Consider the following 22,409-nt stretch of genomic DNA (forward strand, 5'->3'; position numbering starts at 1 on the left):
TCTTCTTGCAATTTTAGAAATGCGAGATTATTGAGGAATAATAAGTGAGTGGCGTTGGTTGGGATTTTTGGTCTTTTGTCTGTTGTCTGTTGTCTTTTGCTTTGATGTTTAGATGATGAATTGATGGATTGATGGATTGATGAATTGATGAATTGATGAATTGATTTGGGACTTTCTTTCTGGAGATTGGGATACTATAGAAGTCAATCTCGAGAGATTAATTAATACCTAGTAATTAATCGTTGAATGTGATTTCAACTCGATATTGATCGATTTTACATTCATATCATCATTGGTTATCATACAGACATACCATACATAGGTACATACATACATACATACATACATACATACATACATACATACATACATACATACATACATACATACATACATACATACATACATACATACATACATACATACATACATACACACCTACCTAGGTCTGACTGACTAATAAGTCGATTCCCATTGAGAAACAATACACAATACCTAGGTAGGTACATACATCCATACATCCATACATCCATACATCCATACATCCATACATCCATACATCCATACATCCATACATCTATACATCCATACATCCATACATCCATACAACATCCATACATCCATACATCCATACATCCATACCTACACAGGTACAATCCCCATATCTTTTCAGCCACAACCGCCGGGTAACTAGTAACTTGGAACTACCAGCTCAGCCGTTGCCCCTTAATCTACCCACCTGGGCAACCTTGGAAATCCTTTCTCACATTAGTCATTTAAGCATACCTACCTACCTACCTACCTACCTACCTTGGTAGTATATCATACCAACCCAGGTACTTTCATGTCCAAACGAGAGTCTCGATCTCTACGACATTGCCCAAAAGCTTTTTCCAATCACGCCCCCTACCCAAAGAAGTAATCGCGCAGCTGAAAGCCTGAGAGAAACGAAATATACTTTTTGCGTAAAGGTTTCTCATATCCACGCGGAGTTCTTCCATCATTTTTAACTTTCGCTTTAACTTTCGATAGCATAGCATAGCATAGCATAGCATAGCATAGCATAGCGTGATAGATACTCCACGATTAAATCTCGGTGCGTATTTTACCCGTACCTTTATCTCGTCCCTCTCCATGGTGTTTGTCAACCGTATCCATTGTTTAGACTTTGGAGTCTGGACGCACTCCACGACCACTCAGATATGTTGTCGCCCTCACGATGCTCTCGCGACCTTCCTATCTCGTGATGTGATGGTGAATACGGTGGTGAATACGATGGGCATGGGAAAGTATAAGCAGTACCTAAGGTAGGTATTCACAACTCTAAATATCAACGGAAAATAAACTTTCTCGCCGAAGGTCCTCATCCAGCACAACATAACAGTGTACACCCAAATAATTCACTCATCGTGAAAAGAAAAAAGGTGGAATAAATATAAAGTTCATCTGATTCTTGGCAGGGGAGATGCACGTATGGGGGTGTAAAAACTTTAAAGTGACAGACCAGACCAGACCAGACAGACCAAACAGCACAGCCAGATAGATCAACAAATATCCGTGCCATCCTGGATCCTTCTAGATCTCTTGTTTCAACCAAGAAATGTGGCACGTGAAATTATTATTATTCATGTTGTTGATGTTATTGATGTTATTGTCTGGTGGAAAATCAAAAGAGTTGTGAGGTGCCGGTACAGGTACTAGGTGGGTAGATTCTTAGCTTTGACGAGGACATCAACTGCTCTTCGTTATGTCCGAATAACTGAATTATGATTGAGAAATGCCTTTTACTACATGCATGTGAGCGTATCTGGTGGATATTTCGGAAATCGAATTTCGGAAATCGGAAGTCTCGGATGTCCGGAGATGAAGTTGCTAGTTACGGTTACATAGTGGTTCGCCGAATAAGTTCTTGTTCTTCATTCTCATCGTTGACTGCCTCTCGATTGCACTTCTGGATCCGCTTGAACTTCATCGAAAACAAATCAATCTTCAAAATTACGACTCCTCCACCCACGTGAATGATTTTTATCATGACGTACGGTATTAATACAAACTAAATATTTACAATTAAATGAATCAACAACATCCCTTCAATATCTTTTCAACAACCAATAACACCTCAGAAATGGTGGCAATGAGAAAAGACTGACCTGATCATGAATACTCCAGAGAACACAGATTCTATCAAATACTTGGAGAAACCCCAATTATTGAGTGTGTGCCGAACCCAAGCTCCCTATATATACATTCAAGAGGTCGAGGTTCCTTTAGGTTCTCTAGAGCTTTCATGACTCTGTCCTGGCTCTACTCCCGAAAAATTAGCCAATGCCTCAAGAAAATATCAAGCAAAAGATGTCTTACAGGTTCTGAGTGTACATCGCACCTTAATCTTCACCTTTTTGCACGGTAAACGTCTCCAGTTCTTATAATTTCATCCTCTGCATTTTTACCTCTTCCTTCCTTCTCCAGCTTTCGGACCAATGGTAAAACCCTTTCACCAAAGTTTTGAATATCATCCTCATAATGCAAAAATGCAATCAGAACAATGTCAATTCCCAAGCTCTTCAATAACAAAATTCTATCGGCCACTTGTTCAGCTGTTCCAATCAATTTTGTTTTGAATCCATCGTTGTATTGCACCAAATCCTCAAATTTGCTGTCTGCCCACATGCCCTTCTTACTCCCTGTTGATGAACCAGCTTGTTTTGTTGCATCCGAGAAGGCATTCACAGCTTCTCTGTCGGCTTTGCCTTGAATTTCCGAGAGTAGCTGTATGGCCTCTTCTTCCGTTTCTTTGACGATAGCAAAGCCATTGACGGCAAAATGTATTTTTTCTTCACGCCCGAGCTTCCGCGCTCGCTCTTTAACATCGGCAATTTGCTCTTGGAAGCCTTCCAGGGTGTTGCCATTCATAAAATAATAATCGGATACCGATGCTCCATTTTCCCGAGCATCAATTGAATTTCCGCCTTGGAAAATCAGAGGATGTGGTCGACCTGGTAGATTGAGCGGTTTTGGTGATAATGGATAATCATGGAATTGGTAAAAATCCCCCTTGTATGAGAACTTCGGGGAAGTCCAAATCCCTTTCAAACATTCGATGAATTCCCTACTACGTCGGTATCGCTCAGCATGCTCCAGCCACCATTGTCCAATGCTTGTGAACTCTTGCTTAAACCAACCAGAAACAATATTTACAGAGATCCTCCCATTTGTATAATGATCAATGCTGGCAATTTGCTTAGCGGCGACGGCTGGATTCCAAGGTCCAGGTAATAAGGCCGCGATGACGTTCAATTTCTTAGTATTATGGAGAAGCGCTTGTGAGAAGGAGACGGATTCATGTTGGTTATCCTACAAATAATCAATATCAATTTGTGTGCCAATGATGTGTTCAAGAAACTTACAGCTCCGTATCCTGCCATAAATCGGATTTGCGTGAGAGCATATTCGAATCCGACTTCTTCGGCAGTCTGCGCATATCTCACATTCGATTCGTAGTCCCAACTATCAAATTTTAGTGACCGAAATTTTTCAGCTGAATATAAAGAATACCTTGTTCTCTGAGGAATTTTCGATATGACTAAACCGCCGGAAACGTTAGGGACCCAATAGGCGAACTTAACACGGTCTGGTGCATCGTTAAGTCCTGGTTCAGCAGTGAAATGTGTATTGTGTCCGTTCGTAGTGACACTATTGGCATATTCAATGAATCTGTTCTGACTGTCGCCATTAAAATATCCATTGGTAGGTCCATTAGTATGGGCATTGGGTAGACCATCATGGCGAATGACAATTGGACTATTGCTGCTGATTGTAATGGTAGTAGACATGGTTATATGTAGAGGGTAGTTGAATATGTGAGTTACACTTGATCAGAGAAAGACGAAAAATGAAGGACAAAAGTACTGAAATGAAGGTAGAAACAAATACTAGGTAGCTACGCTCTCAAGTAGCTACACTGATACTCACTAACGTCAACATGAGCACTTACTCGCATCATATTAGAACTACACAAAAACTTCCGTCGGTAATTTAACCAAACTTTTGGTTGCGTAGGACGTGACTTCTTGTGGGAGAAAGTTATGTATTGATATCCTGGGCGACGGATGGCGCAATATGCACCCCTCCTTGTGCAAGAGCTTTGCTGCAACCCGAGACTAGAGATTGATCGACAAGACCATCATATTAACGATTATGATAATCTAACATCGGTGATCCGGAGCAAACATGAGTGAATCCAGAGATCAAGTAGTACCTAATAACAATGTCAAACTAACATATTATAGAACATTGATAAATTTGGTCATGACGAAAATGCAAGAAGAGACTCACTCAGGAGAGGAAGTTATGGTAAATACGCTAACCTCTGAACAGATTAGCATGGTAGCCCTTATCTAATCTAATCTAATCTTGAATCTATTTTTCAAAAGTACCACTACACGTCCCGCGTCCAACGAATTTTTTGATTTGTCGGCGCGTCATATCCATATTCATTTCAAAGTCTCATCAATTGTATATACATTTATCTTCTTAGCTTCTCAGTCCTAATGGTACAACTATTCTTGGACCATTTACTGAACCATCCCTCAGTCTATCAAGTGCTGCGTTTATGCCTTGTAACCCACCATGCGCGATCTCAATTTCAGGAGTCGCTATTCTTTTTTGCTCGAATAGTCTTTCCAACCAGATCATTAATCCTTCACCGATGTTTGGTGCTTCATGAAATGTCTTGATAGGAACGGAATGATATAGCACTCCTGGAGTTGGTTCCTTTGGCAACCCGGTCAAGCCAACAAGATGCGCCCTTTTCCCTTCTAGTCCGCTATCTGAACGCATGGTTTGTGCGAGAAGGGCTGTACTTTCTTTCCCTCTCGTATCAAGTCCAAAGCGGAGTTTTCCCTTTGTGATACCTTTGACGATGGATATCGCCCTTTCAGTGTCAAAACGATCCACCAAGAGATCTGCACCATGTTTCAACATACGTTCACCACTTCGAGCAACGTCTATTACTGCAATAACTCTGAGTCCTGCCAGTTTTGCAAGTTGGACTGCGCAACACCCAGTAGCAGAAGAACCTTACAACCGTTAGCATTTATCAAAAGCTTTACAGAGATTAACTTACCTCCCCAGATCGCTATCCAGTCCCCTGGTTTAGGCCTCTCATCCTCTCGGATACTATCAAAGCATTCTGCTCTGACATCATGTGGAATAGAATCTCTAGTTATGGAGCGGATTGCTTGGAAAAGATCTGGCCCTTGAATTTCACCCTCGCCATTGGCAAAATTTACTCCTAAACATATGCCTAACCCAAGGGCAGCGGCAACAAAGGCAACGCCAAGTGGTGCAGCATCGATTGGACTAACGGTACTTGGAAGCCTGCAAGCATTGAAGTCTGAAACAATTGCATATTGTTGATATGCAGCTTTCCGAGAATCTCGATAATCAGTGGAAATTCCCATAACCTAGAATTGTTAGCAGTTACTTTACTCAGCATTCATAAACTCTTACAGTATCTCCAGGTTTGAATCTCGAATTTGCTTGAGATGATTTTACCACCTTTCCAGCAAAATCTCGGCCACTTATACAGGGGAGAGAAGGCAGTCCAAAGCCAAAGTCGCTATTATGAATGGTTAATTAAATGATATCATTTTCTATCGATACACGAAATAATACTTACGGAGCTTTCCAATCGATTGGATTCAAACCAATAACCTCCACTGCAACGAGCATTTCTCTATCATCCCCTAAGGAAGGTATTGCTTGCTCTACTGCATGGGTATATCTTTGCTTTGCGCCATGCAAGAGTAAGACTTCTTGATGCGATACATTGTCTAGGTTCGAATTATGAATCGAATCAGATTCCAGGCGGGGAACTTCTGTCTTGTGGTGCAAATAGATACCCTCGGGCTCACTTTCTGGTTCCGGCCAATTGTGAAAGACCTTCTGATACCCATGGGACTCCGGAGTCTTTGGGGGTGTTATTGCCTGATTAACAGATGTCGGTACATATGTTTGTGTTGAAGTCATTTTCTTTTTCGAAGAATGGAAGTTCGTTGAATTGTTTCCTGCTCAATCCAATCGCTCAAAGGTCGACAAAGTTGAGTATATCGATGATTTCAGTCTCACTTGAATCATCTTCTAATTTCGTTCTAGTTCCTTGTGAATTCGGAATAATGGGTATATTGTCACGCAATATTTAAGTTCGTTTCTTTGCCAATCGCTATCAAAACCGAGGCTTGAGATTCGTTCACTCCAAACATCATAGCCAATCTTCGTTATTGCTATGTACATGATCTCCCTTATCATAATGTGTATGAATTTGCGGAGGTTATGGCGTGACGCACTAAATACCTCGAATTGTGGGTCTCCCCGTGATGTTCAAACACGGCAGATTGGACCTACCTAGAGCTGGAAAAGGCATCTTATCTTATCAAACTCGAATTCCTGCAATTACTTTGAATAATTTGTTGAAGAGTGTTTACTCAGTTATCGCTTTGGCTAGAATATATCTTCACTACAGACGAAACAATCATTTCCAAAAACCGTGCGACATAAAAATTTAACCCGCAAGAGGACCATGCCGGTGTAACAGAAAAGTCTACCTACCTACTTTCGTAATTAATAAGAAAACACAACTCGAGACCTCCCTATATATATACCTCGTACTCATTTTCTTACAAAGTAAGACGAAGTTCGCTCGCACAACTTGATCACACTTAGACCTCGAAAGCTGTCGAACGGATAATCCGCAAATCCGGAAGTGCTGCAAGTTCTTTATCGTTTCACTCAACTGAACAGCACACCTTGTGATGTCATCGTTGATGTTGAGTGCCCTTGGATATCAAGATTTTGATGTTTACTTTGATCATACGTACTACGCAGATCGTGTTCTCCATGAAAGCTGCTATACTTGGTATAATATCGGTGAGTTCGGTAGACTACCATGTTGAAGAACATTTCACCTGCTTCTACCACAATAGAAATAAAGACAACAACTGTTGGGTATATCTGATTTGAATGGCCGTCTTTTTTTTTGTTCACATTTTTGTGTTCGTTCCCATGTCATTGCTTTTTCTGCGACAATTCCAAGCTCATCCATTGTCCCTTCATTTCTCAGTTGTTTCATTCTTTATTATGAGCTTTGCAGCCAGATTTTTACACGGAGATGACTTCTTCGTTGATACCGACTGCACACGTCGTACATACTTTATGCGTGCAATGGGTCAGTCGATCGTGCATTCAATTATTGATGGTATTTTCTTTCTGGAAATTTCAGCTTGTTCTGGAGTGGAAAGCTACACAGCATTGTTGGAATTTCCTTCGCCCTATCCTTCAAACAACAAGTTATTCGTTGGCATATTATAGGCAGGCATTTTGTCCCTCGGTGAAGACCAATCGACATGACAAGGTAAACAGATGATTTCTGTAGCATCTTTCCTCGAAGCACTGGTCTATTCTTTTAAGCATAACTTATTCTCAAATAATAGGTCTACAATGACAGACAACCCCCCCTTTCACGATCTTGTTCCAGCATTTACACCGCTGCGTAGAGTTCAATGACTGCTGAGGCACATTGCAAAGTTGATAGATTGAATAGAACATTGCCGCTCAAGTGAGTAATTGGCGATGATGCATTATTACCAGTTGTTATTCTAGAAGTGTTCCCAAGTCCTGGATTGTCGGGATACGATTACCTAGGTATGAGAAACATCATTGGAGAATCGGACAATAGGAAAATTGAGCCTTTCAATGCCAGACATACTAGTGGTAGATAAAGTAGAGAATGCTCGGCACTTTGGCTCAAGCTTCATTGTTGCTTCTATTTTCATGGATTGGGAACCCATAAGGTTGCAGGACGACGGCTTTAATTGACCAAATAGTATTTCCTTCGCCAATACGCTCACGTGAAGTAACATATTGGCAAGAAAAATAGTATTCGAGAGTGGGAAACCTTATTATCCACAAGGGTTTGCTCCGCGACCTTGCTGAGAATGTCACCAAAATAAATTGAATATTCGCTAAAAGATTTGCCATCGGTACATGAAACAGAAACATGGGGTCTGGTGGGCCCGAAATAGCCAAGAACAATGTATCCAGGGCTCCAAGTGGTACAAAGATGTTTATGTCCGACAACCTCTCGAAGTGTAAATACGATATTGCAATTAGATGTTGCCGATATGTAAGTATCGTCAACTTCACTCCTTTCCCAACTCTTCATTCCAAAATCGCCACAGTCTTTCATTCCGTGCCCTTAACCACCAGAAAATCTTTCCACTCATTTGAATAGTCACTCATTAATTCTTCACCAAACATGTATACCTCGACCATCCTCGCTACCGCTCTTGCAGCTGCCGTCCAAGCTGCACCAGCTTTACTCCGCCGCGACAGCTGGGGAGGTGCACTTTCTCTTGGTCCTACCACCTCTCACATTCTTCATTCCACCACTACTCTCATTCCGGGAACCGCACCTTCCACTCAAAATGGTGAGCTTTTCCTCTGGCCGGGCATGTCTAACGGTACTGGCGATCTCATTCAAACTACTCTCGAATCCTGGCCTTCCAACGACTGGTGTGGTGCCACTGCGGGCCAATGGTGTGTCCGCGCTTCTCTATTCGGCTGGTTCGGACAACTCGATGGTGTAGGAGCTGCAGTTTCTGGAACCGATCAGGTTTTGATTGATTATGGATACAACGCTACCTCTGGTAACTGGACACAAGCTGTCACGAATGGACAAACCGGCGCAGAACTAAGTTACTTCTCTTATCCTTCGGGCCTTATGACGGGATGGGGAACCGGCACAGAGTGCAATGACGATTGTACGGGTACAGTGGCCAAGCAACAATATGTCAACACGACTATCACGCTTGCATCTGCGGATCCAAACTTCGGAGCTACTTTGGGAGTTAGTCAGGGAACTACGTACACCGGTCTTACGAGCGAGCAGGGAGGTTTGATCTGGAAGATTGCTGAGATCAATGTTCCTTCTATGTCTTAGGCTGCGAAGCGCCATATCTTTGTGGAAATGGAGATATTGAGAAGAAAAGGGAGGGATTGGTAGGAGTTTGATTCTTGTATTTATTTGATGGTGGCAAGGCCATTGGGAATGATTGTACATACTTTCTTGATTAAAACGGATCCGTGGGACACATCTAACTTTTCCAAAACAACCATTCATTTGTGAACTTGTGTAATGTCTTCAGCAACCATATCTACACCTTTTTTAGGCCCTGATAAATGCACCTGCCACTTTCGATCACCTCTAGGCATAATTTTCACCGGCACTTCAACCCTCAGCGTTGGTATGGTTGATGTCATTGTAATATCTTCCGAGCCTCCGCCCACATGCCATCTATAGCTAGCAACTTCAAATCAAAGCGAAGCAACCATAGCGCCGGAAGAGCCATAATATCAGTACTAACAAAGTGAAAGCCTGGATAAAGCCCAGTCAGAGAGAACAAAACGCCACTGGATTTCTGCGTTTTTCGCCAGGCTTTCGTAGACATCGTCGGTGGTCAAAAGTATTCGCAGTTGAACTCCACACTGACATTTCGTTGTGATGAACTGGGAAAATCGTCATCACAGTGATGTTGATCAAGAGATGTAGGCTGTCGAATAGTATGAATTTCATTACCACTCGAGCAGATATACCAATGTGCACATCGCGTCCAGTTTTCTGCCATGTCGAGAGGATCGGAATTGCAGTTTGAACTTTAGCTAGATTAGAAGTGCAAACTTCACTGTCGAAACCACGCATCAGCTATTCAAGCTCTTTCTGAAAATTCTCGAAAATTATAAGGTCAAAAAATACGGGATAGATCATCCAGAATGCGGCACCGACGATAGTATGTGTAGAAGTCATGATGATATGTCAAATTCGATCAACGCGGTTTGTAAATCGATGAGTAAATCAGCATACCCCATCCTCTAACAACGAAGGACAAAATTGGTTGTCGATATGAAGGTGCAGGAAATAATGACCAAAAAGAAACTGAGACGATACTAAGAATGGTGACAAAGCCAATGATGAATATTCCAAGAACAGATATGCATCAAAATCAGACTTTTGAAGATGATATCGGTTCAGGGAAGAAAAAGAGGATAGTATATACAGTCAGAAGAGACTTGCAAGCTTAACTACCTTTAGGAATTGCTGGAGAGTATAGTGAATGGACCTCAAAGTACAATTCCTGTTTAGAAGCATCCTAAATTCAAACTTGTGAAGATTGTTTCTGGTAATTAGAAGCAATTAAAAATGGGTGGACCAGCTGCTTCACAATTCCCATAATTATTGTGTGAACGGACTGCGCCGCAATGATATCACTCACGTAGGTAGAAGTTGAACTATTCATACACGTTCCATCCGACTACGGATGTGAATTCGATTGTTCCCCTCAAGAACGGGCAAACGGTGAAACGATGAGACATATGTGTTAGGAACTCAGGATTGATAATTACTATATAGTAAAGATAGGCGTATTTAGGACTCGTTGTATGTTATTATGCATACTGTCAGCGGGCCAATCTACCTATTTGACGGAGTGTGTGCATTTCCGTCGCCTATCTCTTCTGACCGAAACCGTTGATGAAAACTTCGAGTTTTCCTATGAAGGTCGATCAAAATGGTTTTTCTTTAACCATATCAAGTTGTCTACTCAGGCACGCCATTTCTTCTCTCGGCCGAATTTTTTTTCAAACCTTCCACGTTATCTCTGGCTGAATTACAGCATAACAACGCCCACTCCACTGCCCGCATCATGAATTCTATTCAACTTATCCACGCCACCTGCGATATTGTTCGCCTTGTAGTTGTACAAATAATAATGTAACTGGCCATCGCCGGCTCCGAATTTCTGCTGTTCTAAGAACAATGTGTTATCCATAAGCGTCAACGCGTTAAAGACATCAAATTTATATTTCTTGGCAATAATAAGTGCGTCATGAACGAGCTCATTGAGACGTTTGCCGAGACCAGCTCTAGATGCTGCTGGATCAAGAGCAAGGGCTGAGGCATAATAAAATAGATAAGCGGCGCGAACGTTAGTGTGCTTGGGGTTGCCAATGACGGATGATTCGAGGCAATAGAAAGAAAAGAAATCAGTGAGTTTCTTCGTCGTGGGGTCCTAGAGGATATGTTAGTTTGTAGTGCAATGAGAACCAAATGCTAGAAAATTACCTCAACGACATAACACCAGATGACTTGTTCAGCAGGGGTCTCAATCTTGTTGAACAGCCAATGTTCTATCTCCTCCCGAGTGAAAACTGGCGCCATATCAAATTTCGCCAGGTAATTTTTGCAAAGTTCCAGGACACCGTCAATGTCTTTGGCTTCCATAGGTCTCAATCCTTTAGTGGATGTGTTGGATGGTAGAGCAAATTTACGGACTTGTCGATCGGGCGTACTTCCAGGAGGCAGTGGACTGAATTTGACCTCGTGTAACTTCTTCCAATCCAACGATCGATGGTAATATCTACATGTACTGACTGGTTTCGGTAAAACCACACCAGCAGTGTATATTGCCTGCCATGTTCCTTCCAGGTTACATCTACGTGTGATCTCTTTGATGAGAACGGGCGCTAATCTCTTCGCTCGCAGCTTCTTGTGGATACAGAGGAAGTTGACCTCAGAGGCTTTAAGAGTCTTATTTCGTACTCGAAGTGCGACTGGAATAGCTGATATAAAGGCTACTAGCTTTCCAGATACGGTAGCTCGAACACCAACGTGCCATTCCTTACTCCAACCTGGTGACATAAGTGCCCTAAATTGTTAGTAAAAGCCGTTCCAAAAATTACATTTATGTCTTACCATCTGAGGAATGACTTTGAGTAGTTGAATCGAAACATAGCCTCATCATCTTCAACATAGTGGCCGTATAATAAATCAAAGACTTCTTGCAAAGCCTCGTCACTTGTCATATCCATTGTAACCCAATGGAATCCAGCTACCAATGGACCTGGTTCTTTAGGAACTTGTTCCACATCAATAATCTTGAATGGACCCTCTTCAATGATCTCAGAGTTTTCCCCAAATTTAGGAACGGGTTGCGTTTGCCAAAACTTGTATGCGCCCATTTCCTTAACGTTCTTTCCACTCGAGGCCAATCCAGTCATTATATCTTCCAAGCTAAGCTTTCGCACAGCTTCTGTAGCTTGCTTCGAAGAAAGCTCTCCATCTACAGCACCAAGTTGTTGTGCGAGTGCAGGATTTAATGCGAGGATATCTTGAATTTGAGATTTGCTAAGACCGGCGACAGCTTTTGAAAGGTCTTCTCTGGTAGGGTTTTCGCTTGGTCCATCTGAGGAAGATCCCACTCCTAACGCTGCCTTTACCTTCTTTCGCTTTGACTTCTTCTTTTTACCAGTAGCTGGTGTGCCAGTTGCGCCGGTGGTTGTTTCGTCATCATCTTCTTCATTTTCGGATTCGACTTGTGCTTGGGTTGAGGAAGATTCTTCAGGGGTATTTTCAGATGCAATTTCTTTGCCCTTAGGCTCGAGGGGTGTAGAATCTGCCATTTTTTTGGGTTAATGTATAAAAAAAAATAGGGATGTAATACTGGATAGGGATGTGAGGTGTTCTTAAATTTGGAAGTTGGAAGCTAGTTGGGCGGGGCGGGGTTATGACGCTAAATTTTTGAATCAAGACAAAAAGCCCGACGAGTCCAAAATGGGCAATTCAAATGCACTAAGTACTAAAGGGGAGGCGGTAAAGCGATCTTATATTTTACCGTATCTACTCAGTTCACGTGGGCTCTGGGCACACCTATCTAGGTATATGTAGATAGGCACTATATACTATTGCTGTATTATATACCCAATACGTAAAGAAATAAACTGTTGTGCAAAGTGAGTATTAAAAGTAATTTATTATAGTGTCATGTCCAAAAATGAAAATCATATATTTGTTCTCTTGACTCCTTCTATTTTATAACTAGGTGGGTACTTATATATACAGCAAATTTATATATACAAATGGCACTCAAATGGTAAATTTTTCGTACCTTGATCACCAATGGCCTTCTCATCATGGTATTACTCCTCCGTTGTCAAGGCCGAATGCTTTAAACTATAACATCGGGAAGTCAGTAATGGCCTGCTTTCAATATGCAAAAGGGCTATGGATCGAATGAGGAGAGTGAATGAAGCTTCCAAACAGAGCCAGACTCTTAGAAAGGGGTCTTGAGGATACCATGTAAGGAATCTGTTCAGAAAGTGAAGAGGGATATCATAAACATTAGAAAGTTGTGAAGCGCAAAAGGAAAAGGACTGATTAAGCTTACAACTGCTAGGGATAGAGGCGCGTAGGTGAGGACCGTACTATGAGCTAGAATCCAGTTAGCAAGAACATAAAATTACTTCCCCGATGGTCTATGATTACTTACCTCCATGCGCGACTATTTCTTGTCGAATGATCTTATCACTTCCAGTCTTCCAAGTCGAAATGAAAGCACCATCACCCATATCAATGGTATTCCGCGCTTTCATCTTCTCCAACAAGTCCATGCCTATCCCACTTTCCATAGTACCATTTGCTGCTGCTGCAAATAACCCTTGTGAATGATACCATGGAATCTCATAATCATCTAAAGCATGAACAATAAATAATCGCACCCGCTTACTAATTTTCACGAAATTCGTAAGGCGTGAGGTGGAGGGCCATTTGTCGTTCACATAGCTGATGAATAGTTTCTGCAGTGCAGGGTATGGACGCAACGGTGACAGCACCGGTATCCAGCCGGCGATGGAGTAACTGGTCAGTAAATTTGAAACATCTGTAAATCCGGCGACAAGTACAACGCCCGCAAATTCAGTTTTTTGCACGGCAAAATGCTCTATGACGCCACAAGCAACTGCTGTTCCTAAACTCTGACCCAGAATCACAATCCGAGATGACGGAATTTTGGCAATGTTCATCGCCCAGTCTACTGCCGAGATACCATCTAAGATGAGTCCTTCCTCGGTAGGGAAACCAGTTGAGCGGCCAAATCCACGATAATCAATGGCTAAAATGTGAATATCCGAGGTACTTCCGTCAGGCATCGCCCGATATGAAGCTGTTCGTTCTCCCTGAGCCACGTTTCCAAACGTCTGTCTTACAATCAGCTGATAGGCTCACATATCAGAAAGAAAACCATTCATACCCCGTGAACTTTCATCGTTAGCGCATAGAAGAGAGATGATTTGGACAAGACTTACAATTGATAATAAGCCGAGCGTTTGGGTCATCTCTCAATAGTTCGAATCCCTTCCTGTGACTTATATCATTCACGAACCCCGAAGGTTGCTTCAATATTTCCGATTCGTGCTTAGCATAAAGGCCCAGGGGCATTATATGCCAAGCGTAGATAGTCTCCCCATCCACAGTACTGAAATTGAATGGCGATACCTGATTCTCTATCATAAAATTCAGCAATGGAGGATACGTATGTGGCCAATCCTACTGACTAGCGAAGCCAAACTTTTCTGGCTTATCTATGTCTGTTGCCCAGGCCTGTGGCAGATGTAACTTGTGCACGTACATAACACTTGAAGTATGAGCAAAAGGGCATATACATTATTGAATTGGGATGTGTGACTTACTGTCTTTGCAGCCATGGATTTGTCAAGGCAAGCAATGCTAAAGCATAGAACGAAATTCCAAGAAAAAGAGTCAGGTATGCTTTCTTGAAGATAGGCGCCAGGGGGGCCATGCTGTGAACGACAAAAGCTTAAGACAGGAAAAGCTAGAGGGAAAGGATAAAGAAGGTCAGACTGATTTTATGAAGGGAAGTTATCAAATAATTTGCTGTAAACATTTTAAGAGAGAATACTGAGTATGTATCAACTTGTTGGCCATGAGAAATAGATCTGTTGCCCCTCAGCCGCGCGGATGAAGCAGTGATAGAAGAAGATTACGAATAGATAGATCCCATTGATTGAACTCTAAAATCTGATGAAAAACAAGGAATTGATCATTGACTACCGGTATATATGAATAACATAGCTTTTGTACTACAGATACCTAGGTAGATATATGTTTGTGGGTGTGTCCGGAGTACGGAATGATAACATCGATAGAATTGAAGAAAAAAAGAACTTACAATATCTATCTCCCTGTGAAGCTTCAATGATCCTTCTTCTCTATGAATTTCTCTTCACACTTCATTAACTTTCAACTATGATCTTTCAGTAAAAGGAATTCCAAAAGTCGTCGTAGTCTAATTGAAGTTGTACTGGCTGCAAAGTGTAGGTAGTAGGATCACTCGGTTGTTTGACTGAAAGAAGAGAAATCCCAAAGTTTGATGTTCCAGGGCGCTGCTTATGATATGAACGAACCACATACCAAATTCATCACTCTCGCCGCGCTTCAACTTTATTTCACTCCACTTCACACTTCACTACTTTACATACCACAACTTCCACTCAACCTTATTTAATTACTTCTTTCACCACAAAAATCTGTTGGACGCGTATTCAAATAAATCGATTATTGTAACAAAAAACTGAACACTCCAAGATTTCTTCAAAATATAAGCAAAAAATCATGGAAAGAAAGAGAAAACTACCTGCGAGGTCTTCTCGTGGAGGAGAGCCTGCGAACAAAAAACGAACTGCTACTCCTCCAGATCGATCAATTTCAGCAACTCCACAACCACCCATTGAAGAAACTCTTCCAAAGAGCATTGTTGCCGGTATGCCTTTGCCTACTGTCGATGAGCCTCAATCCGACAATCTTTCTTCTAAAGATTTTCAAACAATTTCCGAAAGGTAAGTTTTCTACTCGATGCCCAGTTTATTGAAGCTGGTACCAACATTTTTACAGCGGAGTTCTTGCGGAATCACTACAAAGATCACGACAGAAATGGGTCAGCGAAGGTATATTTGAGAAGTATTGGACGAAGCCGACAAAGAAGAAGGGTGTTCCTGCAGAACCTCTGAACAATCCAGGAAAGGATACGATGACGAAGCTTGGAACATGCCAAATCACCATCGAACCTCATGTATTCGATGCTACTATGTATGCTATTAAGGAACCAAAGTCTGCCTTTCAATCTACTCAACAACAACAAATGTATCGTCCAATCATTCAATATGGCCCTCCGAATGGAGTTATGCCACCACTTGCTCCCACACAAGCACCAAGTCCGGTACAACAAAAACCAATCCAGACAACACAACCAACAGTACAAGCTATGACTCCAAATCATCCTGCGCCGACCGCCCCAATGGTTTTGAATCCTCTTCCTCCTGTGCAAGCACCACCGATGAGTAGCGCTCCGATGAATGGACAACCCCCTGCCCAGGGTCCAAACAACCCGAATTCCAATCTATCTCAGCCCATTAGCACAGCTCAACCAGTCCAACCAGCCCAGCCAAACAAGAGTACAGATCCTGTTATTCAAATGTTGGCAGAGAGAGCTGCGACTGATCAGCAGTTGAAGGGCTTAATGAGAATCGTGGCAAATGGTGAAGCAACATCTTCTGAACTGAGACAGTTTCAAAACCACATTGATGAGTTGAATGCGATATCAAAGGCACGACAAAAGGCTGCTGCTCAATCCGCCGCCCAGCCACCCATGAATGCCAACTCGCAACCACCACCACCACCACCACCGTCTACTAATCAACTTGGTGGGCCACCGAATGCACCAGTCACTAAACCTGTTCCACCACCGACACCCGCTCCTATTAGCGCACCTCCTCAGCAACCTCAGGCTCTTCGATCGAAAGGTCCGGTAGCTCCACCTAAGCCAGATATCTCTGGTGTTGTGTTCGAGTTCAATGGAGGTAACGGTGATCGCTACCTTTTCCCGAAATACAGCATCCTTGACTATCTTCCCGGTGGGCAAGTCATAGCCTCATTCCTCATTGTCCGTAAAGGTAGTAGCAGCGATTCCCCCTCGTATGACCCGGAGCTCGATTATTACCAGCCAGTTACAATTCGTCTCTATACTCACCAAGGCAAACAACTCGACTCGTTGCAAAAGGTCGTTGCTTCCCCGGACGAAGTCCGTAGATATATGGAGGATATCATGGATAACACAACAAGAGCCGAATATGTTCTATTGGCCATGCGTCTGCCTAAGGACACTGAACCCGAAAAGGAAGGCACACCTATAAATTCCTCAGATCAGCCAGAATCGGACGCCAACAACTCTAATTTACCACTGTGGCAAACTACAAATGGACCACCACCTCCACCAGTAGCAAAACTACCAAGGAAAATTCTCACGGAAGAGGAAAAATATCAATCTTTCATTAAATCAGTTAGTTCTACTTGAATATGTCTTTAGAATAGGCAAGAGATTTTTATTTGTTTGTATTAATATAATGGGAGGGCGCAATAATATGGAATGAAACGGGAACATGGATGGATCTGGATACTGGAAAACGGCGGGGAAAGATGGAGATACTCAAAAGAAATTTTTACAAAATGATGGGAGGCGAACAGGGGGCTGGATGGGATGGCGTATCAAGGCATAGGAAAGCCCATTTACTTATATCTTGGTCAAAGATTTCTTTCGATTCACGGTCTAACTTATATTGATTTAATGCACTGAGGTATGATAGTTGAAGGTTGAGGAAATCATTATGAATAGCGGGTATAAATGTATGCTAGGTTGAAGGATGATGGGCAGGCGACCAAATTAGGCGACCAAATTAGGGGAGATAATACAACGATGCGGGCTGTGAAGCCCTTCTATTACCATGGGAGTTCGATGTATGATTGTCTTCACTCTCCCTTGCTTGCCCCGATATGTCAAATAATCACATGTTTGAAATGTATCATTATATCCTCGCTTCCCTCATTTGTTTCTCTCCTTCGCTTTCTTCACGTCAATCAAACCCTGATTATCCACTTCCACTCGCGCCTCAATACCTCCCATCTTGCAAGCGCAAAAGCTAAACCGGACAAAATAAGTACAAATCCGAAAAAGGAAATGAACAGGGAAGGAGCTACTCGGGAGAGTATAATGGAAGCGAGAGGAACACTGAGGAAACATCTAAATTGAGGGTGTTAATATTTGCCATTGATCTCGTGAACTTGGATGGGAAGCCACGAAAGGAAAGGGAGGAAGAAAACATACGCAATGGCGACTCCAACCTGGCTGGCGCCCCACCACCTCGCATACACATGCGACGGACACAGCGCGGCTATGCAAAGGGGGGCTGCGCTCATGACGGCGCCGGAACCGAGGCCTGAGAAAGATGCGTAGAGGTAGAAGAGTATGAGCGATGTGGAGGAGGCGCTGGTGGGGAGAAGAGAAGTAGGTAGGAAGAAAGCGAAGTTCGCGAGGAGCGAAATGAAGATCAAGCAGAGAAAGACGGTATTGTAGGGGCCGAGGTGGTCGGAGAGCGGGCCGGAGATGAGACGTCCGAGGATGGAGCCGCTGCGTCTTGGGGTTAGTTGTGGGCATTCTTCATTTTTGCGGGAGTGGAATGTGGAGGTGATTAGGGGAAGTGAAGAAGGGAGACTCACGCGTTTACAATTGCGACAACGTTGAAGGAAACAGAGGTTGAAAACCCCTGTTGCAGTGCGTATGTGGGAAGGAGACCTATGGCGCCTACGAGTACGAATTCGAAGACTTGAGTAAGGTATTGTTAGTCGTGTCAATTTTTGCCAACATATTATTATTAGTATGGGAGAGAGACATTAGGGCAGATGTAAATGAGGGTGATGCACTTACGCGCGATACCAGCCATACACCAAAGAAACCTTCTATCACGTAACAAACTCCAATCTCCCTCGACCTTTTTCTCGTGCCAGAACTTCCACCACGGAGCTTCATTTCTGGTATTGGTCGAAGCCGTACTGACATTACAATCTTCATCCGGTCCCCGGGATCCGTTCTCATTCCGAGTTCCCCTTTCTCGCAACCCCCCGCTAGGCAAGAAAGCCAAAAATCCCACTGCAACAAGAACTCCCACACTCCCTGCCACGATTCTCATAGCATCGCCCCATTTCAAGCTTTCCAGCACAGCTTGGAATACAAACGTAAAAATGATTCCACCAGTCGGATTGCCCACCAACGCAATGCCTGTCGCTAGCCCTCTGTAGCCTGTTCCTTCAAAGGTGTTTAACATCGCGTTCGCTACTGTACACAGGAGCGCCATGCCTATGGCACTTAGAACCCCATATACCAAGAGAAAATGAAAGAGAGAAGAGCATATTGAGAGGAGAAGCAGGGAAAGAATGTATATGAGAGAGCCTGGGATTAGAAGAGGAAGAGGGCCGTAAGTGTCGTATATGGGGCCAAGAGGGAAGAACAGGAGCAATGTGAGGAAAACATTGAGAGTGGGGATCAGGGAGAGAATCGGGAGTGGGGTATTGGGGAGGAGATGTACAGATAGGTGTGAAAGGAGGATGCCGGTGCTGTTGTAGAAACCCCACGTTGAAAGGGTGAGGGTGAAAGAGGAGATGATTGTTAAAATAGGGTTGAAGGAGGGTGGGTGAGCTCTATATGAGAGTGCTGGCGATACAACAGTGATACCCTTTTCCGGGTCATTCGTGCTTGATAATGAAGATTCTGGAGATTTGATGGGTGGATTGATAACTTCGACAGCGATGATTGGAAAAGATCTGGAGGGTTCCGATACAGCCATTGTCCCAGTTCTTCACATTGAATATTCCTCTGAGTTTTTGATAAAATGTCCCAGAATTCAATCGACTCTTTAAGGTAGTTCTGTGAACAAAGTTCCACGCGCTAGGATTGTAACATTTCAATCAACAAAGCAGAAATGACAGCTAGAAGCTAAACACACAATATACAAGTATACACAATCACAACAAGCCGCGACAACCGCCATCTGTATTCATAACATGCAGTACAACATCTCGTACATGTACACTTCATCTGCTGCGCTTGCTTTACTTACTTTTTGCATATCTACTCTCTTGAATGCACATAAGGAAGCAAAAGGAGCCAAGGGGCAGCATGAAATAGGACAATGTCTCTGGGGCGAAAGTGCTTTATGCAAGCACGACATGTGTGCATAGTACGTACATGTAAGGAATGCGGTCCAGGAACCAATGCATGCGCCTAGCCTCGCTGGTATGGCATCTGGGCGCCTACCAGGAGCGAAAGAAATATGGAGAAAGCGGCCGTTTGCATGTACCGCATTGAACGGAACAACGCGCCGTAAAACTACGGGTTGTTTGTTGATGAGGATAATTCGGAAAGAAACTCGATTGTACGGGGTGGAGTGGTTAACTGTTTTGGATACCGAGTTTGCGCTGCCCGAGTGTAGAATTTTTGACAATTCAAACCCACGGAAATTTGGTTCGAAAACTTGGCAGGGCCGAGTTCGAGGTTGCAATTGATGGTTGGATGAAGCCTGCATCAAGATAGTATGCAATATAGTTTGAACAAAGTCAATACTCGTGCTTCTAGACCGCTCTTTGCCACCTCTTTCCTTTTGACAGTTAACAGTAAGTAGGGTGTTGTCCACACCTTGTGAAGATCAAACGATTGGTTGTAAAGCACAGCTTTCAGATATTCGAAATTTGTTTGTATGTTAAACGTGACATTATTGAAACTAGTGGTAGGCATCACCTCAATATAAAATACCACCCAATGTGAGTATACATCACCCTAGCAAGGCCGCGCTATGCAAACTCTCAAATATCAAACAAAATCCTTCAACCACGTAATTGGACCCAGATTTAAGCAATACCCCACGTTTACTATCCAAAGAAATTCCGAGGATCGAGGGCCTTTACATCCACACCTTCGAGCTCATCTCTCATCACCATTCCAGCAAGAATCTTTCCAGTTCCCTGGGAATTTTGCACTCCCCACTCATCGTGTCCAGTCGCTATCCATAGTCCTGTTATACCTGGGACACCCCCTACGATTGGGCCTACCGCTTCTCCATCTGCATGTTTTTGAATTTGGGGCCTGAAGCATGCTTGGCCTAGCACGAACTCACCATTTTCAATTTCTGGGGAAACTGTCGATGCAGCGTTTCGTATGCCCGCAATCATACTTGGATCCACTAGGACTTTATCTGTACTTTCTGGTAGTGGTGAATAATCGCTGGGGCCACAAATATAAACAATCTCTTCGGGGTCAAATGGTAGGCCGGGACGAGGGTAAATTGCTATGTTATCTATGATGGTTTCCTTGTCATTCCATTGCATAGAGTCATTCTCCTTGTACTCTGGAGATTCTTTCGAGATCTGCAGGTCGAAAATCGGGAATAAAACGTAAGGACTCAATGTTTTTGAAGGTTTCATCAAGATACTATGGCTCCTAACGCCATACACTGGAATACGAGGAAGCAATTTAGATGACCAGGGACCAGCTGCAATGATTGTATCAGTTGCATGAATTTGTCTCTTAGTTCCATGTTCACTATACTCGACGGAATGGGCTGCTTCTCTGTTCGAAGAATAATTAATCGATGTAGCGGGTGCTATAATGACCCTCACACCTTTAGCCTGTGCGAGGTCCAAAAGATATCTGGTGAGGGATTTTGGATGAACTTGAGCAGTATCGTCTGGTTTGCCAATCTCAGAGAATTCTTTGATGCCAGATCCATTAATCCACTTCAATGTTTCAAAGCGATCGATACTTTCGTTCGTTGAAGTGTTACTTCGTATATCAAAGGTCACATCAGCGCAGTGAACACGGCGATAACCCCAACATAAAGTCCCCTTATATTTTTCAGCGAGTTCGGTGTGCAATTTGAAACTAAGAGGAGTGAGACAAGAGGGTGTTGCCCATGATGCTAACAAGCCTGGTTGGATTTAGAACATAGTTCAGCATATGATCCAAGTTCCTGGGGACCATTGCACTTTCGTGCATGGAGTTCAAATCCTGTATCACTAACCTCCAGCTTTCCCAGATGATCCCCCGGCTATTTCTGTAGCTTCTAGAATTGTAATGATATGAATCGATGGATCATACAGTCGGTGTTGAGTTAGCCAGTAAGCTGTAGAAACACCAACGATACCACCACCTAATTCACATTAGGAAGAGATCTAAGAAAGACCAGCTGAAAGTACCTATGATAACAATATTTTTGGCATCTTGTCCAATGTTACCCATCTTGATAATCTGAAAGAATGGTGGTGAAAGGATTCCAAGTTCTTGCCAAGACAACGAAGAAGTTTTCAAGAAATGTGTCTTTTGGAAGTCAGAAGTTGATGGGGGGATCTTGTATAACATAATATATCCTACATATTAGCTAACAAGTTTGAATGAATGGTACCAAGATCCTCGAACTGAACAATCACCATACAATCAATGCTCGTGGTATCATTCCAAGCCAAACGAAGCAGGTGACTTGAAGGCATTCCCTGTACTTGCAGAATAAGGTTCAACGTATGATTCGACACTGAATCAAATCTGGAACTCTCCGCTGTTGCCCGCATTGAATTTCCATGGCTTTGGTGGTATCATTGAGTAATACCTTCCTTTTTAAACAGA

The 22,409-nt window shown here is 42.9% G+C and overlaps 8 protein-coding genes across 8 annotated transcripts; 2 read left to right on the forward strand and 6 right to left on the reverse strand.

Annotated features, from left to right (window-relative positions):
* Positions 1–1,949: 1,949 nt before the first annotated feature.
* On the reverse strand, positions 1,950–4,057 carry EAE97_007645 (uncharacterized protein). The gene is made up of 4 exons (XM_038878159.1): positions 3,556–4,057; positions 3,408–3,507; positions 2,362–3,354; positions 1,950–2,304 (listed from the first exon to the last, which is right to left on the reverse strand). Exons 1-3 carry the CDS (start codon positions 3,831–3,833, stop codon positions 2,392–2,394), a joined length of 1,341 nt encoding a protein of 446 aa, XP_038730997.1. The 5' UTR covers positions 3,834–4,057; the 3' UTR covers positions 1,950–2,304; positions 2,362–2,391.
* A 476-nt stretch (positions 4,058–4,533) lies between these two features.
* On the reverse strand, positions 4,534–6,030 carry EAE97_007646 (uncharacterized protein; the record flags this gene model as incomplete). Its single annotated transcript, XM_038878160.1, has 4 exons — positions 4,534–5,078; positions 5,126–5,465; positions 5,512–5,620; positions 5,681–6,030. The coding sequence occupies 4 exons, from the start codon at positions 6,028–6,030 to the stop codon at positions 4,534–4,536; spliced, it is 1,344 nt and encodes a 447-aa protein (XP_038730998.1).
* Positions 6,031–8,314: 2,284 nt separating this feature from the next.
* Positions 8,315–8,998, forward strand: EAE97_007647 (uncharacterized protein; the record flags this gene model as incomplete). The annotated part of the gene is made up of 1 exon (XM_038878161.1): positions 8,315–8,998. The coding sequence occupies one exon, from the start codon at positions 8,315–8,317 to the stop codon at positions 8,996–8,998; it is 684 nt and encodes a 227-aa protein (XP_038730999.1).
* Positions 8,999–10,721: 1,723 nt separating this feature from the next.
* Positions 10,722–12,513, reverse strand: EAE97_007648 (uncharacterized protein; the record flags this gene model as incomplete). The annotated part of the gene is made up of 3 exons (XM_038878162.1): positions 10,722–11,123; positions 11,177–11,759; positions 11,807–12,513. The coding sequence occupies 3 exons, from the start codon at positions 12,511–12,513 to the stop codon at positions 10,722–10,724; spliced, it is 1,692 nt and encodes a 563-aa protein (XP_038731000.1).
* Positions 12,514–13,021: 508 nt separating this feature from the next.
* EAE97_007649 (uncharacterized protein) lies at positions 13,022–14,687 on the reverse strand (the record flags this gene model as incomplete). Its single annotated transcript, XM_038878163.1, has 7 exons — positions 13,022–13,063; positions 13,278–13,321; positions 13,380–14,085; positions 14,139–14,146; positions 14,194–14,391; positions 14,443–14,522; positions 14,578–14,687. The coding sequence occupies 7 exons, from the start codon at positions 14,685–14,687 to the stop codon at positions 13,022–13,024; spliced, it is 1,188 nt and encodes a 395-aa protein (XP_038731001.1).
* Positions 14,688–15,402: 715 nt separating this feature from the next.
* On the forward strand, positions 15,403–17,557 carry EAE97_007650 (uncharacterized protein). Its single transcript, XM_038878164.1, has 2 exons — positions 15,403–15,744; positions 15,800–17,557. Exons 1-2 carry the CDS (start codon positions 15,521–15,523, stop codon positions 17,256–17,258), a joined length of 1,683 nt encoding a protein of 560 aa, XP_038731002.1. The 5' UTR covers positions 15,403–15,520; the 3' UTR covers positions 17,259–17,557.
* A 261-nt stretch (positions 17,558–17,818) lies between these two features.
* EAE97_007651 (uncharacterized protein) lies at positions 17,819–19,581 on the reverse strand (the record flags this gene model as incomplete). The annotated part of the gene is made up of 4 exons (XM_038878165.1): positions 17,819–17,981; positions 18,066–18,368; positions 18,458–18,563; positions 18,666–19,581. 4 exons carry the CDS (start codon positions 19,579–19,581, stop codon positions 17,819–17,821), a joined length of 1,488 nt encoding a protein of 495 aa, XP_038731003.1.
* A 1,081-nt stretch (positions 19,582–20,662) lies between these two features.
* Positions 20,663–22,028, reverse strand: EAE97_007652 (uncharacterized protein; the record flags this gene model as incomplete). The annotated part of the gene is made up of 3 exons (XM_038878166.1): positions 20,663–21,717; positions 21,811–21,939; positions 21,986–22,028. The coding sequence occupies 3 exons, from the start codon at positions 22,026–22,028 to the stop codon at positions 20,663–20,665; spliced, it is 1,227 nt and encodes a 408-aa protein (XP_038731004.1).
* Positions 22,029–22,409: the final 381 nt, after the last annotated feature.

The sequence above is a fragment of the Botrytis byssoidea genome (assembly GCF_014898295.1).
Source record: "Botrytis byssoidea strain MUCL 94 chromosome Unknown BBYS_015, whole genome shotgun sequence".
Taxonomy (NCBI): domain Eukaryota; kingdom Fungi; phylum Ascomycota; class Leotiomycetes; order Helotiales; family Sclerotiniaceae; genus Botrytis; species Botrytis byssoidea.